We start from the raw sequence: 17,322 nt of genomic DNA on the forward strand, positions 1-17,322 counted from the left end.
CTTCAGTTTTGTCAGTAGCTCTTAATTTGAAAAGTCATTTCAGGAATTTTTTTTCAATAGCTTTGTCTATGTAGACCTTGGCATGACCTTCACCAACAGTCATGTGAATTAATTGGTAAAGTTCTGCGTATCCAGACTTATAAATCTGAATGATAAGATTGATTTCTTTTGCAAAACCCACTGGGTCTTCAGTAGAGTTTGGGAAATGCTATGAGTATAGAAGGAGAGTTGGGAAAAGCTTGAATATAGAGGAGGAGGACAGGAGGGAGCTAAAGAGGTTTAGAACAGAGACAGGCGTTCTGGATAATTTTTCAAGCTTGATAATGTGCTTAGGTAAGTCTTTGTTAGTCTTTGTTAATTTAGTATTTGTTTCTTGAAGAGAGGAAATTTTAGAATTAGCTATACATTTGAAAGCTTCCGGGTACCCATTAAAATAAATATTTTCTTCACGTTGCTTAGTTTTAGAGTCTCTATTTTCTAGTTCAGCATGAAAATGTACCAATTTAGGTATATGAAAAGATTCCCATTATGGTCATTGTAATTCAAGATTTTCTCTAATGTGCCAGGTCCAGCAGAACATAATTTTACATAAGGCAGAACCGTAATTTTTTTTAAAGAAACCAGCTGGTGGGGAGCCAATGTGACTCAGTGGTTGAGCACCAGCTTCGCACATATGAGGTCCCAGGTTCAATTCCCGGCCCCAGTACCTAAAAAAAAAAGCAAGTAAGCAAGAAAAAGAAACCCACTCATGCTAGATGGTGGTGCACCATTAGATTTATTAGATGGATTGGAACCCATTCTTTTAGTTAGTTCTGACTGTTGACAACCTTACAGCCTATGCCTGAGGGGAATTGTCTGCCTTTGGGGCAAATGTGATGATTTACAGTGGGCCTTTGAAAGGATACCTGTTTTACCTGGTGAACAGCCTGTGACCTAGTTGTATGACCTGTGACCAAATGGCCCTAGTTGAATGGAAATTGGATGACATTGGGCCAGTCTAGCATGTCCAGGACCACCTTATCCTTTCATGGGAGTCTTGTTCTTCAGAAGCAGAGGCTTCTCGTTAAAGGTGGCAGGCACTCCAATGGCAGTTAAATGCCATCCCGTACCCACCAAAAATAGCTCTTGGATTGCTCACAGTCAGAAGAGAGGTCAAATTGATAGTTAGGGAGGTATCCCTCCACTGAAAAGAGCTCATTACCTAAGTAGGGATCTTTGTACTGTCACTTGAGTACTCACCAGACAAGAAAATTTTCCTTGTGTACCAAAAAGGGCAAACACAAAGGACTTCTGCCACCAGCCCAAACAGAAGAACGAAGGCTCAAATACCCGAAAGGGCTACTGCCACCAGCTCAAACCAAAAGAACCAAAGTTCAAAACGCCCTTTACCAGAAGACACCCAAAGAAAGGCCAGAACCCCAACCAGAAAGAGGGAGGTTTGAAGCCGGGAGGACTCAGAGGAAGGAAGCTGGGGCATCAGGGGGAGGATGGAGCTCGAGGGGCTCTTGCCGATACCATGCTCGAACCCAACAGTGGCTCCAGACCCCCTTCTCACGCCATGTAGTGAGAAATAACAAATTAAGCTGCAAGGCAACAAGGGCATTTATTTGAGCCTTAGAATTGCAATTTGGGGAGCACAGATTAAAATAGTAACCTAAATCATGTCCCAACTTGGAATTTCCGAAGATTTTTAAAGGAAAAGAAGATTAGACACATTGTGGTTGGTGGATATTTGGGGTGCACTAATTGTCCTTCAGATTGATAGTTCACTGAGTTATCTTGTGGTTTGTGATATGGTCCAGATGTCCTTGGGGTTCTGAGGAACACTGGTGCTTGAATCTTTGCATACTGGGCAGGTTGTGATATCTGAGACCTGCGTAAGAGTAGCCTCCAGAACGACTTCCCAACCCCATTTTCAATCTCTTAGCCATAGAAATTCTATTTTATTTCTTTTAACAAAAGAAAACTTCCATTGGAGATCAAAAAAAGAAAATTTCTAAGTTTGTTTTTCTAAGATTTTAATCAGAAATAGAAGCTTGATTTTATGGATTCCCTTGTTGTCATTTACTTTGGCCATCATGGGATTTTTAGTATTATTCTAGTTAATTATATTAATTTGTAGCATCCCAACTGGTGAGTGGCAAATGGATTACAGCTATGCCAAGATATTGATCCCTCAGACCAAAGCCCCAAGGCCAAGTACCTCAAACCACGAGCAGCTTCTTCAGTCTAAACAGTTCATTTTAGTTTATCACTAAGAGAGACATAGGTGGAAAATCTTGAGACTGGAAAATCTTGAGACTCACTTTCTGTTGTGACTGGCTTCAGGGCATATGGAAAATCCTATCCAGTTAGAAAGAGAAAAAAAATTTTATATGTTATAGTCAGTTTGCCAATATTTTATTTGGAATACTTCCATCTAGGTTCTTGTCTACCATTAGCCTAAAATGTCTTCTTGTTGTGTTTAAATTCTATTTAGGTACAAAATCATATTTGTTTCATAAAAGGTGTAAAAAACATGTACTGTTATTCTATTTATCTTTGAAACTATTTAACTGTGGCTATTATTTGCTCTATGGGAGGCAGGGAAGGAGGGGGGAGGAAAAGAGAAGAGCTAAGTGGTACATCTAGAGTAAAGCTCGTTCACTAGGGATGTAGACGTGAGAGGTGACTCTTTGGGAGGGTGGGACTTGGGAGGCAGGTGGGGCATGGGGAGGGAGGCAGCGGCTTGGGTGGAGGGGTGCTGAAACAGCCAAAGGTTGGGAGCACTCATATGGCCACACTGTTTTCCACCAAGCTGGGCCGCAGGTACTCATAGGGCATGTCCAGCTTTGCATTCCGCAGCTCAATTTCCCTATCCATGACTGCCAGCTCCTCCCTGAACTTCTTCAGCACATCCTTGGGCCCAGGGTCTGAGAAATATTCCTCCTTATGCTGGCCCAGAGCAACCTGGGGTGGAGAGAAAAAGAGAGCTAAGAGCTTTAGGACCCTCCGGCTCGGAGTGCCACGCCTCTCCGCAGCTGCCGCCTCCTCCAGGGGCCCAGGCACTCGGCTCTCACCATGATGGGTTGGCGCCTGCCCAGCTGCCAAACGATGGACATCTGGAGAGAAGCCTGGTGGAAGTTGGGCAGTGTCGCCATCACTGTCTCCAGGGTCACATCCTTGGTGGTAGGTGGAGGCCTCCGCATCGTGCAGGGAGCATTAGGGATCCAAGAGAACCAGTCCAGCTAAGCAGGGGTCAGGGGTCTAGAATCAGGGTCTCTTAAACACTGAAAACCCCATAGCCCACCTGCACACATACCCTGGCTCCATTCCAGGACTCAAACTCCCAGCTGTCCCCTACAGTAAGTACCTGGCCCAGGTGGACGGAGGAGTGCTGGCCAGTGCAGGTAAAGATACACATGGTGACAAAGCGGCAAACCTGGTCCCGCGTCGGTAAGGAGACGGGGAAGCCTGCAAGGGGTGACGACAGTTGAAAGTCATGAACAGAGAGTTGAGGCAGAGAGGGAAAAACAAGCAGGATGAGAAGGGGCGCCAAGAGCTCTCAGTAACTACTACAGGAATTGACAAGAGAGTTTGGGGGGGGGGGGCATGGGAGCTCTGTCAGGAGGGGCCCCCTCAGGGGTGTATGGGCTGGGAGCTGGCTTGCACCAGCTCCTGAGAAATGATTTGGTTAAATGTTCAGCAATTTAGCAAGCCGGTGGACCGCACATTGGTGGGTATATTTTTACCACAGAAAATGGACAAAGGCTACATAGCAGAGCTTTCCTCCCAAAACGCCAGTTAAACATTTACCAGCAACCATGGGCCCCGTGCATCTGGGACCTCGAGGGGCCCTTGGTACTTAGGAGGAGAACCTGTCTCCTGTTGAGAAGGCCTTTGGGCAATGTTATAAGGACTGGAAATATTTCTGGAGGCTTCCATTGGCCTGGTGAGGATTCTCTCAGGGGGAGCCTCTTCTGACTGAAGGCACATCTTACCTCGGTCTTGGGCCCCCCGCAGCCCGATTTCAGTGATCTCCCGACACCAGGCCTGCAGCTCTGTGTCCTCCTTCACGGCCACATCCGTCTTGTAATGGAGGTTCACAATTCCCTCCACGTACCTGCCAGCCCAGGGGCCAGGGCGAGAGGGCAGAAGCTAACGGGAAGCCCCCGGGCCCTCTGCGCCCTAGTCACAAGGCCAGACCAGCCCCCTGCCCCCAACCCAGACCTCCTGTTCTCCTTGCCCGCACCCACACGTCTCACCGATAGGTGATCTCCCACAGCCGCAGTGCATCTTGGGCATAGAAGGAAGACTGGACTCCCAGGAGCCCCCGGTCAGCCAGGTCCTCGGGGGGACAGAAGGAGCTATAGGTGAGAAGGGCTCCAGCCTGCTTGAGCAGCTCCACGTGGCCTCCCCCACCTGTGCTCACCACCTGAGCGGGAGAACGGGAGGATCAGGCAAATCCAGCGGCTCTGCGGCCAGAGCCAGAAGGAAGGCTGCACCCCAGAGCCCCGCTTTGTCTCCCCATACCTGGTCGAAAACTCCCAGGTCAGAGACCAGCCCATTCCTGGCCCGCACGTTTATCTCCAGGGTGTACCGCAGGTGGGGGATTAAAAGCTGGAGGGAGAGAAGCCCGGGGGGGCAAAGTCAGACGAGAGCTGCTGCAGGGCCCTGCGGGAAACAGGGACTGCCAAGAGGGAGGGGCACAACGTCTTCAGGGAAAGCGGGACGTGAAGTCCAGTGCCTCCTCCACACCGAGAATCTTCAGCTGATTTGCATCTCCTACTCAGTTCCACAAATCACTGACTTGAAGCTTTATGACAAGTGAAATGCATCATTGTCCTTTTCGAATGAGCTTGTTCAAGGTCCAGCCTAGTGTTTCTTGACCTTTTTTTTTTTTCATTATCACTCCCCCCAAGGAGTTTGAGACATTTCTTTTCATCACCTCTCTGTTGTAAAATTTTAATGCCACAGATATACTGTATGTCTGTGTATATGTATATATATATATAAAATCTGTGCTTTATACACAAAAAGAATTAGACTTTTTCATTCCTTCCTCGAGAATCACCGTCGCCCCTTTGGGAGGTGATGTCCCCTCTCTGCAAATGCAGAGCCAGCCATGCCCTCGGGCGCCCTTCCTTGCTCGCCTCTCATTGGTTGGTTCTCCCTATACCCTGAAAAGCCAGAGTGGGGCCTGCAGAGGTGGGCATGTGCCAGGGGCCAGAGGGAGGGGCAGGCAGGAGAGCGAGAACAAGGTGACACCTTGAAGATAGGATGGATCGATGGAAGGCACCGCATGGTGGCCACAGTGATGACCTCAGCCATCAAGTGTCCCCTCAGAAGATGAGACTGCAGCTCGTGGAGCTGGAAGTCAGAGCTGCGGACCCAGCATTTGGCCAGAAGCCAGGTCATCGGGGAGTCCGTGGGCAGGAAGAGAGGTGGTGGCGGGGCTCCTTGGCGCGGCAGCTGGAGCTGGAGGGAGAAGAGAAGGATGAGCGCCCGCCACCCCACAGGCTCCCCCTCCGTGCAGGTTCACCTTCTCCGTCTTACCGCTGCTACCCGCTCCAGCCACTGTTTCTTGCCCTCCTGTTCTTCCCACCTCCTGTTCCACCTGCTGTTCTCACACTGTGGAAGCTTTCTGCCCTCAGCCTTCAGCAGAAACTCCTCTTCCCCTGCCTTCTCCCACCTCCACTTCCTCTTGTGGTCCCCTCAGCGTGGACAAGATTCAACCCTCTGCTTCCTTCATCCCACATGCTTTCAGAAATCTCAGCCTCTCTCTCATCTTTCAAGCCACCCTCCACCTGCATGACCCAGTCTCCGGTCCCAGCCACCTGGTAGACGTCACAATTTGAATCTCTCCATCATCTCAAAATTGGCAAGACGAAAGCCTGTCTCAGCATCTTTTTCCACTTCCTCTCTGACCTATTTCTGCTTCTGGCCCGGCCACACAGGTGCCCTGCCTGACTCCTTTTCCTCTCTCTGCCTGAATCCAGGCCACTTTAGACTCCCTATGCACTTGCACCCATCCTTCCTCTCCATCCCTGCCGCGGCTGCCCACATCCGAGCCCATCGTCTGCCCTGGGCAAGTGCTGTGGCATCCTACCCCCCAGCCTGCACCCAGCCTCTCCTCGATCCATCTGAAACACAGTGGCCGGTGTGCTGCTTCAAGCTTCTTTCACAACTGCCCTCACTAGTTCCACCCACCGCCCGCTGCAGTCTGGCCTCCCTCACCTCACACTGTCCCCCACGCTCTAGTCCAACCATCCCCTGGGGAATTCCTTGCCCCCGCCCCAGGGCTCAGTGGCACCTCAGCTCCTGTGCCCAGCTGTCTTCCCCCACTTCCTGCTATCTAAGTGCTGACGCCCCCAAGGCTCAGCTCATACCCACCCCAACCCCAGCCATCCCCCACCTGACTGTCTTTGTCACCAGGGACCTCCTTGGTCCTAGGAGCTTGTTCCGATTTGCCTGCTCTGACTCTCTAGCGACGTGCGAACCCCTTAAAGCCGCAGGCTGCCCATTTCCTCGCTCCTGAGTGCCCCCCCCCCCCCCGTGCCGTAGCACAACGCCCTGCTCAGGGAGGCCGTGAGGGCGGGGCTGAGCTGAGAGGGCCAGCTGCTGGGGAGCAGGACCCTGCGTCCCCTCACCTGGATGACCATGGGCAAGAGTGTCCCATCAGGCTGCAGCTTCAGCATGACCAGAGGGGTGGCCAGGTGCTGCTGGCTGCACAGGATGACGTTGGCCTTGATCCCGTCCAGCAGGGAGAAGTCAGCTTCATACAGAGTGCCTCCCTGGGGGGGGGGGCGGGGGGCAGGGGCTGCTGTCAGCACAAGCCATCTTCTTCCCACCCGATGCCCACCGGGGAGGAAAGGAAGGGCACGGACTTGTCTCCATCAACCCGCTTGGTGGCCAGAGGCGGATCCGGTGCTAATACCTCACATCATCGGGTGATCACAAGGCTTCAAACCCAGGTCTGTCCCATCCCCTAGTCCCTTGAATGTTCTTTCACTTGTTCTATGTTGACTCCTGATTAACCAGCCATCCTTGGCCCCGAGTCTCCTCCTCCAACCCCTTCCTGAATCCCTGGCACCAAGGCTGAGGGTCATTTCTTCATTTTGACTCTGTATTTGAATTCCTATCAACCTCGTCACACACTCTCCCTTGACAAAATCTCTGCTGGGGGGGGGAGGAAGGCCGTGTTGCTGCGCTTCTCCAGGGTTGGTCAGGTTTCCTCCTAAAGAGTCGCTTCCTGCTATCCCGCAGCCAGCCCCGCACACACTGGCCCCCCCCCAGTGCACCCCCGTTGCACCGTCTGCGCGCCCCTGGCCCCCACAGGACTCATGTCCCCTCCATCTGCACCTGGAGCTCCTTCTCCAGCTGAGCCTGCAGCTCCTCCATCCCTGCAGGGAACACGAGGCGCGCCGGCAGGCGAGCGGAGCGCCTGAGCAGCATGGGGTTGGCGCCATTGAGGAACTGGTATCCGAATAAGGCGTCCTCCTTCCAGGAATCCCGCACACGCTCTGCAATGACAATCGTGCAGCCTGCCGTGGCACCTGAGCTCCTGGTCCCTCCAGTGCCCGCTAAACCAATGCCCACCCCAGGGACCCAGACTTCAGGTCTCCCAGCCCTGCTTCTTTCCATTCCCCTGGATCGGGTGGGATCTGGGGGCAGTACTGGGGGGAGGGGTGTGACTGACCAGCGAGCTTGCTCTGGCCACACCAGAAAATCCTGTTGAAGTCGTCCAGACTGTCCCAGCAAGCCAGAATATTTAAAGAGTCCTTGACAGCAAGGTCTGCCAGCCTGAGGGAAAGATGGGGCCAGGAGTTTGAGCCATTCTTAGAGTCGAGTGAGCCCCCGGGCTCCGTAGACCTGGCCGCCTCCCTCACCGCCAGCCCCCTTGCTGTCACCCCTTGGCCAGTGAAGCCTCAAAGTCAATTCTCTTGTCCTCCAGAAATCTCTCATCCACTGGGAGGTCGTATATTTTGGCTCCAGCCACGGTCAGGATCAGCCCCTCCTTCCAGTTTCCCCACCTGCGAGCAGAAGGGGAACGAGGTGTGGGTGTGGGGAAGGGACAGCAGCAGGCGGTGGGTCGGGGGCCCCGGGGGGCTAACCGGTACAGCCGCCTCCTCTCCTCCAGCTCCTCCTCCCTGTGCTTCTTGAACAGGCCTTGAGGGTCGTCGAGCACCGTGCGACCTGGAGGGGAAGGAGGCTGGGCAGCGCGGCCTCTCCTGAGAGCCTCTCCCCGCCCTGCCCCCGCACCGCCCCCCACGCCCAGCCGTGCCAGCTCCAGCAGCCCCGCCTCTCTGGCACCCCTCCAAGACCCCCGGCCCTCCAGATGCCAGCCTCCACACCTTCCTCCTTCTCCGCCACCCTCGAGCCCCAGGGCCTCCTCCCACCCCCAGCCCGTGCTCACCAGTGCCCTCCGCTAAGCACAGGACGCCGTCGCCCTCCACCCAGCGGTAACAAGGGACCGTGAACTCGGCCGCCCCCGCCCCGGGGCCCTGCACCGAGATCCAGTTGCAGAACCAGGCGTCTTCCCGGAGGAGGTGCCGTTTGCGCAGTTTCACGAAGAGCAGCGGCCCCAGGTACTCCTGCACTTCCACCTTGAATTCCTCCACCTGCGGGCGTCGGAAGGGGCGCGGCGTCGGGGGCGGGCGCCGGGGCTGACTGCGCCCCCGGGGCGCCCTCCCTGGGCCTCCGCGAAGGCGGCGCAAGGGGGGACCCCGAAAGACAAAGGGGCAGCGCCCGAGCAGAGAGGGCCGGCACGGCCCCCGGCCCGAGCGCGGGCTGCCCGGGGAAACGCCGTCGAAGCCGAGACCCGGAGGCGCCGGGAGCTTCGCCAAGGGGCGCGCGAGGGCGCAGAGGCGGGCGGCGCGCGCGGGGCGGGGAGGCCGGCGGCGCGGGGGCGAGGGCAGGGCCGCCAGCGCGGCCTCGGGGAGGGGCTCGCGGAGGAAGCGCAGGGCTCTGAGCAGAGGGAGCCGTCCAGGGTTTCAAGCAGGGAAATGACCAGAGGAGGAACGTATTCGGGAGAAATCGCTCTGGCTGCAGCAGGGCTCGGCAGAGCAGGGGCCGAGGCGGTGGGGCCGGTTAGGAGAGTGAAGGTGACACAGGATCAGGGGACGCGGGCGGCGGCTGCGGCGCACATCCGAGCATGGATGCGAGAGATGCCCAAGAGAGAGGCTTGACGGCGCCCTGGGTTAGAGGGAGGCGACGAGGGGCACGTGGAGAAGACAGAGGCGTGGGAGAGGACCTCGCTGGGGCATGTTCCTTTGAGGTGTCCCTGGAACGGGCATCGGGATCTGGGGCTTCTGGAGAGAGAGCGGGACAGGCCAGGGGCGGGTGGGGCTCGGCAGAGGCAGAAAGGAACAGGGGCCGGACGAGAGAGACGCAGTAGTGGGAGAGGGCGAGTGGGTCGGGAAGTCGAGGAGTTGCCATCTTTTGGCTCCCCCACCCCCCACCCCCGTGACTAAGTCCCCCAGATCGAGATCTAACAACGGCGAGGTTTGAAAGAGCAGCTTTGGGGACAGCTTTTAGGGGAAACAAGACGCTGTCAGGTCGCTCCCGGGGCCACCGAGTTCCTAGAAGGGAGACAGCTGGGTGTTATGATAGGCGCTCAATTCCAAGGAGACTGGGCCACGGGAACATCTATTGAGCGCTTGCTGTGTGCCAGGTCCCCCCCTGAAGCGCTGCACCCCGCGGCCTCCGTGCGCTCCCTGCGCCCAGGTGCCTGCGCTCTCCGCGGCGAGAAGGAGCTGGAGGCCCGCGGGGGGAGCGTCCCCTCCCGGCGTGGGGCCGCCCGGGCACCCGCGGGGCCCGCTCACCTTGCCCCGCGCGGGCCGCAGGCGCGACGCGAGCGCCGCCTCCCCGTGCTGGCCCACGAGCCACAGCTGCACCGCGTTGTTGGAGCCCGCGCAGAGCGAGGCCCCGGTGGACACGCGCACGCGGTAGAGCCCCATCTCGCCCACGGAGGGTTCGCGCCTTCTGAGCTGCGAGAAGTGGAAGCGGCAAATAACGGGGACGGAGGCTCCGCCCCCTCGGAGCCCGGGGGGGCTGTGGGGGGCAGGTCTCCAGCCCGCCCCACCTGGCCACGCGCCGGGGCCCCTCGCCGCCCAGCGCTCAGCCCCGAAAAGCCGGAGAAGGCGGCGTCCTAGCAGGGGTTTCGGGGTGCAGCCCATTATCCTGGCGGGAGGAAAGGGGAGGGGGCAGCAGAAAACAGGCAGGAAGAAAAGGACGCTTGCCCTCTGACGGGACTAGGCTCCGTCCCTAGCCCCTGTAACAGCCACAACTTGCAGAAGCTGCAAGTTTGTTATCAAACCTACCCCATTGTGAAAGGGCCACCAACCATTTACTCAGAAGAAACCGCCTCTGGTGACATAGGGCAGCCCCCATCCTGGGCCCGCATGTCCAGATACGGTTCATTTCCTCACAAGAATAGACAAGCCACCCCACCCCTCCAGCCCTCCCGCACCCCTAGAACTCACGGCCCCTCGCCCACCGCCCCCTGGCCATCCCTATGGTCCCCGAGTCTCACCCAAGCCCCCGCCCACTCCCACTGAGGAGCACGTGCCCACCTATAGACGTTCTGGATAAATTCATAACCGCCTCTGCCAGGGGCGGGCTGAGGTTTATTTTTCAGACCCCCTCTGTTGAGAGAGCTTCCCAGTAAATCCTTGCCTGCAGTCGCTGGTCTCTGTGTCCCAATTGTCTCACCCCAACATCTAACATATGACGTCAGAAACCCAGGATCTGGGAAGAGATCTGGCTACCATACCTTGCAACCTGGGAAGCAGTGAGCAGTGGCAGCTGCCTGGGCTTACTCCTCCATCCTGATCATGCAACTCTGGGTCCTTTTCACCCTCTCTCAGAACTCCTCAGAGTGAACTCCAGAGACCCTTGGGATTGTGCTGAGACCGGCAGATTGGTGAGAAACGTACCCTTGCCACTGCCGTAACTCCATCTGTATTAGTCAGCCAAAGGGGTGCTGATGCAAAATACCAGAAATCTGCTGGGCGTTATAAAGGGTATTTATTTGGGGTAGGAGCTTACAGAATACCAGGCCATAAAGCATAAGTTACTTCCCTCACCAAAGTCTGTTTGGAGCAAGATGGCTGCCGACGTCTGGGAGGGTTCAGGCTTCCTGGGTTCCTACATTTCTGGGGCTTGCTTTTCTCTGGGTTCAGGGTTCCTTTCTTCCTGGGGCTTGCTTCTCTTTCCTCTGTGAGCTTACTTCCTGGGGCTCCAGCTTAAGTCTTCAGCATCAAACTCCAACATCAAAACTCCAACATTAAAATCCCTCAACTTCTTTCTTTGTCATGCCTTTTATCTGTGAGTCTCCACCTACCAAGGGGTGAGGACGCAACACCCTAATCATAACTCAGTCATGCCCAGGTACAGATCGGATTACAAGCAAAATCCAATATTTCTTTTTGGAATTCATCAATTATATCAAACTGCTACACCATCCAACACCGGACTCCGATTACCAGCTGGGTGAGTTAAGGGAATTCTCTGGAGGATCCTGTTCTTTCTCCCGTTGTTTCAGACAACTCCACAAACCCTAGCTAGGCCAGTGGTCCTCTCTGCTTTCGGGACTACGGCATGTGCTGACCTGCATCCCCAGAAGCCCCTCAGGCATCAGAGGCGCCTGGCCCTGGGCGTGGACCCCCTGCTGGTAAGGTTTCTGACTAACTCAGGGACGCCTGACTTGCTCAGTTAACCTGTGAAGGTCCCTGACTCATCCTGGCTTCTGAAAATGGGAAACACTCCTTTGACTCCTCCAAAAACTACACCACTGGGCGGCCTCCTTCAGAACCTTAAAACCTTATATATCCTGAAGGAGATAGCAGACCCCAAAAACACATCTACTATTCCACTACAGTTTGGCCTCAATACAAATTAGAACATGAAAATCAATGGCAGGAACACAGTTCCTTTGACATACAGCTCCTCAGAGATCTGGAAAACTTCATCCAATGCAATGGCAAGTGGCTAGAGGTGCCCTACATTCAGGCCTTCCTATTTCTCAGAAACCATCTTTCTCTCTGTCAGTCATAGGGCTCTTACCAAATCCCTATTGCTCAATCAGAAACTTTCATCTCCCTCTCACTCACCTCCCAAATGTCCTGAAAATCTCAACTTTGATCTGGCAAGCCAAGTTCCTCCTGCGCCCCCTCCCCGTGTGCCTTCAACTTCGTCTCCGTCCTCATCCTTGCTGCCACCCTCCGCCCCTCAGCCCTCTGCTGCGCCGTCTTCTGCCCCCCTTTCTCACCTCCTCATACTCGTTCAAAAGTTCATCCCTCTCCACCTCTTAATTCTACACAAACATCAACACTCCTCCTACCTCTCAGAAAAATAGAGTAGTTAAAATACACATTCCCTTCTCACTCTCAGATCCTAGTCAGAGAAAAGAACGATTAGGTGCCTTCTCAGAAAACCCTGCTACATACATTAAAGAATTCCAGCACCTCACTCACTCTTATGATCTCACATATCAGGATGTCTATCTCATAACAACTTCTACTACCCCCGAGGAAAGAAGCCGCATCTGCGCTGCAGCCACTGCCTTTGCCCATTCCCTACAAACAGGACCTCGCCGACGCGCCCCTGGCACTGCACAGTTCCTGCAGCCTCCCCTCCACGGCAACAGCAGGCAGGCTCTAGAGCTTTAGATCGCATGCACACTTTCTAACCTGCATAAGAGAGGGCATGAAAAAGGCAGCCCTCAAAGCAGGAAGTTATGACAAAAGCAAAGAAATTTCCCCAAAACCAGATGAAAACCCTGCTGCCTTTATGAAGAGATTAACTGAATCTCTCCTCAAATATACTAATTTAGACCCAGATTCTGATTCCAGACGACGATACTTACACACCCACTTTATCACTCAGGCGTACCCAGATATCAGAAAAAAAAACCCTGCATAAATTAGAGGCCCTCAAACCCCTCAGAAAGACCTAATGAAAGCAGCCTTCAAGGTCTTTAACGATAGAGAGAAGGAAGCCAAATTAGAAAAACAAACGAGATCGAGCTAAAGCCTCCCTCCTCGCTGCGGAACCTGAGTCGATTCTTGAACAGCCCACCCTCTTCCTCCGGGCTGCTCTCCCTGGGCCCTGCTTTAAGTGTGGGGAGGAAGGACACTGAGCGTGCACGCCCCAATCCAAGACCCCGGGGCCTTGTCCGGGGTGCCGATGTAGAGGCCATTGGAAGTCGGATTGTCCTGAAGACCCAGGCTCCGGGAATCCCTCCAACACGCCTTACCAGCTGGAACCTCAATCATCTTCCCTTCCTGACCTGCTCGGAATGACCGCAGAAGACTGACGGGCCCGGTGGAGAGGTCCCGCCTCCATCAGCGAGTCCTAACTGAGGGTCACCGTCAAGGTTGGAGGAAGCCCATCTCCCTTTTAAGTGACACAGGGGCCACTTACTCGGTCCTTTCAGAACATTCAGAACTTTTAACAACTTCCTCAGTCTCTGTGGTGGGGGTTGATGATATTCCTTCCTCTCCCTTAATTATGCACCCCTTCCCTTGCACTACAGAAAATCTCACGTTCTCACACCCGTTCCTAGTTATGCCACCACGCCCCTCCCCACTCCTAGGATGAGGTTCTGTGCAAACTGCACTCCTCTCGCGCCTTCTCACTACCCTCCCCAAAGCTGGCTTCCTTCTCCTTTTGTCCCCTGCCCCTGCCTTAACTCCTCCTTCCCCTCCTCTCTTACAGCAGCAAGTAAACCCCCAAGCCTGGAACACTGGCTCTCCCTCAGTAGCCCCACACCTCTCCCCTGTAAGAATCACCCTAAAAGGCAGCTCTTCTTTCACCAACATTCCCCCAAATCCTCTCTCCTTCAGCGCCAAGTGTGGACTTTAACTCACCATCAACAAACTTGGTGCTGCAGAGCTGTCACAAGAGCTGTCAGCCAGGTAACCCAGGCGACAGTCCCCCCCGCCCCCACCCCTACAGCCTCGTATCACATATCCCTCCCCAAACCACACACACAGCAACAGACCGCAAGGACGCCTTTTTCACAATCCCCGTGGACGAAGAGTCTCACACCATCTTTGCTTTTACATGGACAGACCCAGATGAGCCCCTAAATCCTAAACCCAAGTTAACTTGGACCGTCTCCCTCAGAGCTACAGCTCACAGCCCCCGTGTATTCAGCAAGCGCCGCGTAGACCTCGGCTCCAGCCTCCCCTCCGGGACCCTCGTCAGCGCATGGATGGCCTTCTAGCCCGCAGTCCCTCTTTATGCTTCTCTATCTCTAGTACTACTGCCTTTCTCAGTTTCCATGGACAAAAAGGTTAGCATAAGATGAAAATGATGGAAGCCAATCCTGGTCTCCTCTTTTCTCTCATATTTTTCTTCACTTTTCAAAGCTAATATTTTTCCCTAATATTTTTCTCCTAATTGTTTTTCTCCTTCTCAGGCGCGGCCCTTGTCTCCTACAGCACCTCACCCGAGTCATCCGCTGCGTTGTTCAAACCACCACCTAAGAACATGGAAACGGGGCCGTCCTGTGGGGAGAGCAACAGCCCATAACCACCTCAGAGGGCCGGACCCCACCGCCTGGGCCACAGGAGAAAGAAACCTCTGCGCGCCAGCGGCAGGAAGCAGCAGCGTGGGCCGACGCCCCTCTCCTCCACCCTCACGTGCCAGCGCGGCTGTCCACTCGCAGACCTAGTTTATTTTTTATTATTATAATCAAAACCCGGGAATGACGGGACTAGGCCCCATCCCTAGCCCCCGTAACAGCCCCACCTTGCAGAGGCTGCAAGTTTGTTATCAAACCTATCCCATTGTGAAAGGGCCACCAGCCGTTTACACAGAAGAAACCGCCTCTGGTGACATAGGACAGCCCCATCCTGGGCCTGCATATCCAGATACGGTTCATTTCCTCCAAGAATAGACAAGCCACCCCACCCCTCCAGCCCTCCCGCACCCCTAGAACTCACGGCCCCTCGCCCACCGCCCCCTGGCCATCCCTATGGTCCCCGAGTTTCACCCAAGCCCCCGCCCACTCCCACTGAGGAGCACGTGCCCACCTATAGACGTTCTGGATAAATTCATGACCGCCTCTGCCAGGGGCGGGCTGAGGCTTAGTCTTCAGACCCCCTCTGTTGGGAGAGCTTCCCCATAAATCCCTGCCTGCAGTCGCTGGTCTCCACGTCCCAGTTGGCTCACCCCGACATCGAGCGCCCTCCACTGCCCCCCCACGTGCCTCACCAGCTAGCTCGCCACTGCCAAGGTCTTGCTTAAGGTTGCAGGGGAGGAAGGAGGAGGCGAGGGCATCAGGTCTGCCGCAGCATCTGAGGAATGTACATTTGGGCCAACGAATTAATTCAACCAACTGAATACTTGCCCACCCTGTGCCAGGCCCGGGACCCATTCCTTTCCAGCTGCAAGGCCTCTGCCTCCCTGGTGCTGCCGGATAAAAGCTCAAACTCCTTGGCGTTCCAAGCCTTGGCTGGCCTGGCCTGCCCTCCTCCCGCCCCATCCTCCTCCCCCGCCCCTCTCCGGGGGCTGGTGCCGTGTGGTTTCCAGAACCCACCGTGTTATCCTGCCCCTCGGCCTGACCTCTGCAGCCCTTGCTCCTGGGAAATTCTGTTCACCTTTCAAAAGCCTGGTGAGACCCCAGGTTTTCCGTGACATCCTCCCGGGCACCCCCACCAGAACCTGATCCGCTTTCCTGTCCATTGCTGGCGCTTCCCGGCATTCTTCCAGGATTGCGGACAGTACTGCATCGTGATCGCTTGTTTGAATGTCTGCGTCCCCCTAAGAGGAGCATCCGCCAGGGCCACACTCCTACAATGACTTACCCATTGGTTCCCCTGGTCAATAAGTATTCGCCAATCACCAAGTGCAGTGACTGTCCCATGATGATGGAGGAGGTTATGGTTGTGGGAGGAGTGGGGTGAGGGGGTATATGGGGACCTCATATTTTTATAATATAACATTAAAAATAAATTAATTAAAAAATAAAAATAAATGATAAAACAGAAAATAAAAGTGTTGAAAGCAAAAAAAATAAGTATTCACCAAAACACACGAAAGGGAGATATCAATTAGAGACAATCCTTTCTAAGGGAGACAAAGCCAAACAAATTAGGCCCAGGCGATGTGAACAGTGAGGGAATAGTAAATTAAACCCTGCTACCATCCTCGTCTTGAGTACTTTAAACCTGGTGGAAACAAATGAAGTAGATGGACACATGCCTGTGAGACATCATTTTCTGGTCTGTTTATTTTTAGTAGGGTGTACATTCAAGTGATTCAAAATCCAAAAGAAAGTGGCGTCCAGTAGTGTTTTCCTCCCTGTTGGTCCCAAGCCACGCAGTCCCCTAACTGCAGCAGCCCCTGTTAGAGTCTCTTTGGTATTTATGCACAAGCAAAACTTTCCTCTTTGTCCTTTCCCTGCACATGGCAGGACACACAGTGCTGTGCCCCTTGTTTCTACCATATCACAACATAAATCAGCAGGTCACTCCCCCGGTACCTGAAGAGCCTTCCTTCTTTCTTAAGGCTGTCTGGTTTGGATGTACCGTAAAATACTCTACCACTGCCTTATTTTTCTTTTTTTTTTCATTATCTTTTTTTTTAAAGAAATATAGATCACACAAAATGTTACAGTAAAATATATGAGGTTCCCATCTATCCCCACTCCCCACCCCACCCGCACTCTCCCACATCAACGACCTTTTTCAATAGAGGGCAAACACCCCACATGGCTGATGGACGGGATTCTCCTGCTTGCAGTTGTAGACTCTCTTTGTTCCCTGGTGAGGTGGTTGACCATCCTCACCTCCCTGGGTAAGTCCAACGAACCAGAGTGTAGGTGTTGCAACTCTGCTGAGGTTCAGAGACCACCGCCTTATAAATGGACATTAGGTTGTTTACAATCTTTCCTAAATCAGACATATATCTGTAGTATAAAATGGAATTGGTGGATCAAAAGATACGTGCATACTCCAGTGGAAAAAGAAAGACCTCTTCTTATTGTGCCTGCCTTTTTAAAAGCAAGGGAAGCTTTCCCAGAAACCATCCATTCCATCCAGCGATGGCCAGAACTGTGTGACATGCCCACCCCAAAACCTTCAAACAGGCAAAGAAAACAGAACCACCACGATCATCTTAGTCTACCCAGGACTTACTCCTGAGTGACACAAGGTGGCATAGACACCAGGCATACTTGGAGCTCCACTAATAAGCTAAAAGGATCGGGTAATGGATTTGGAAGAGGCACCCAAAGGTGCCTGCTACAATTAGTTAAAGGCCTGAATTCAAAATAATATTCAAAAGATAAAAAGTACTGTCACCTGTTAATACAAAAAAGAGTGAATTATTAGG

The 17,322-nt window shown here is 54.0% G+C and overlaps 1 protein-coding gene across 1 annotated transcript; it reads right to left on the reverse strand.

Moving 5' to 3' along the window:
* Window positions 1-1,923: 1,923 nt before the first annotated feature.
* ALOX15 (arachidonate 15-lipoxygenase) lies at window positions 1,924-9,982 on the reverse strand. Its single transcript, XM_058283652.2, has 14 exons — window positions 9,804-9,982; window positions 8,396-8,600; window positions 8,094-8,175; window positions 7,890-8,012; window positions 7,679-7,782; window positions 7,342-7,502; window positions 6,630-6,773; window positions 5,248-5,457; window positions 4,513-4,599; window positions 4,245-4,414; window positions 3,981-4,102; window positions 3,353-3,453; window positions 3,060-3,227; window positions 1,924-2,949 (listed from the first exon to the last, which is right to left on the reverse strand). Exons 1-14 carry the CDS (start codon window positions 9,936-9,938, stop codon window positions 2,770-2,772), a joined length of 1,992 nt encoding a protein of 663 aa, XP_058139635.1. The 5' UTR covers window positions 9,939-9,982; the 3' UTR covers window positions 1,924-2,769.
* Window positions 9,983-17,322: the final 7,340 nt, after the last annotated feature.

Source organism: Dasypus novemcinctus, chromosome 21, assembly GCF_030445035.2.
Source record: "Dasypus novemcinctus isolate mDasNov1 chromosome 21, mDasNov1.1.hap2, whole genome shotgun sequence".
Taxonomy (NCBI): domain Eukaryota; kingdom Metazoa; phylum Chordata; class Mammalia; order Cingulata; family Dasypodidae; genus Dasypus; species Dasypus novemcinctus.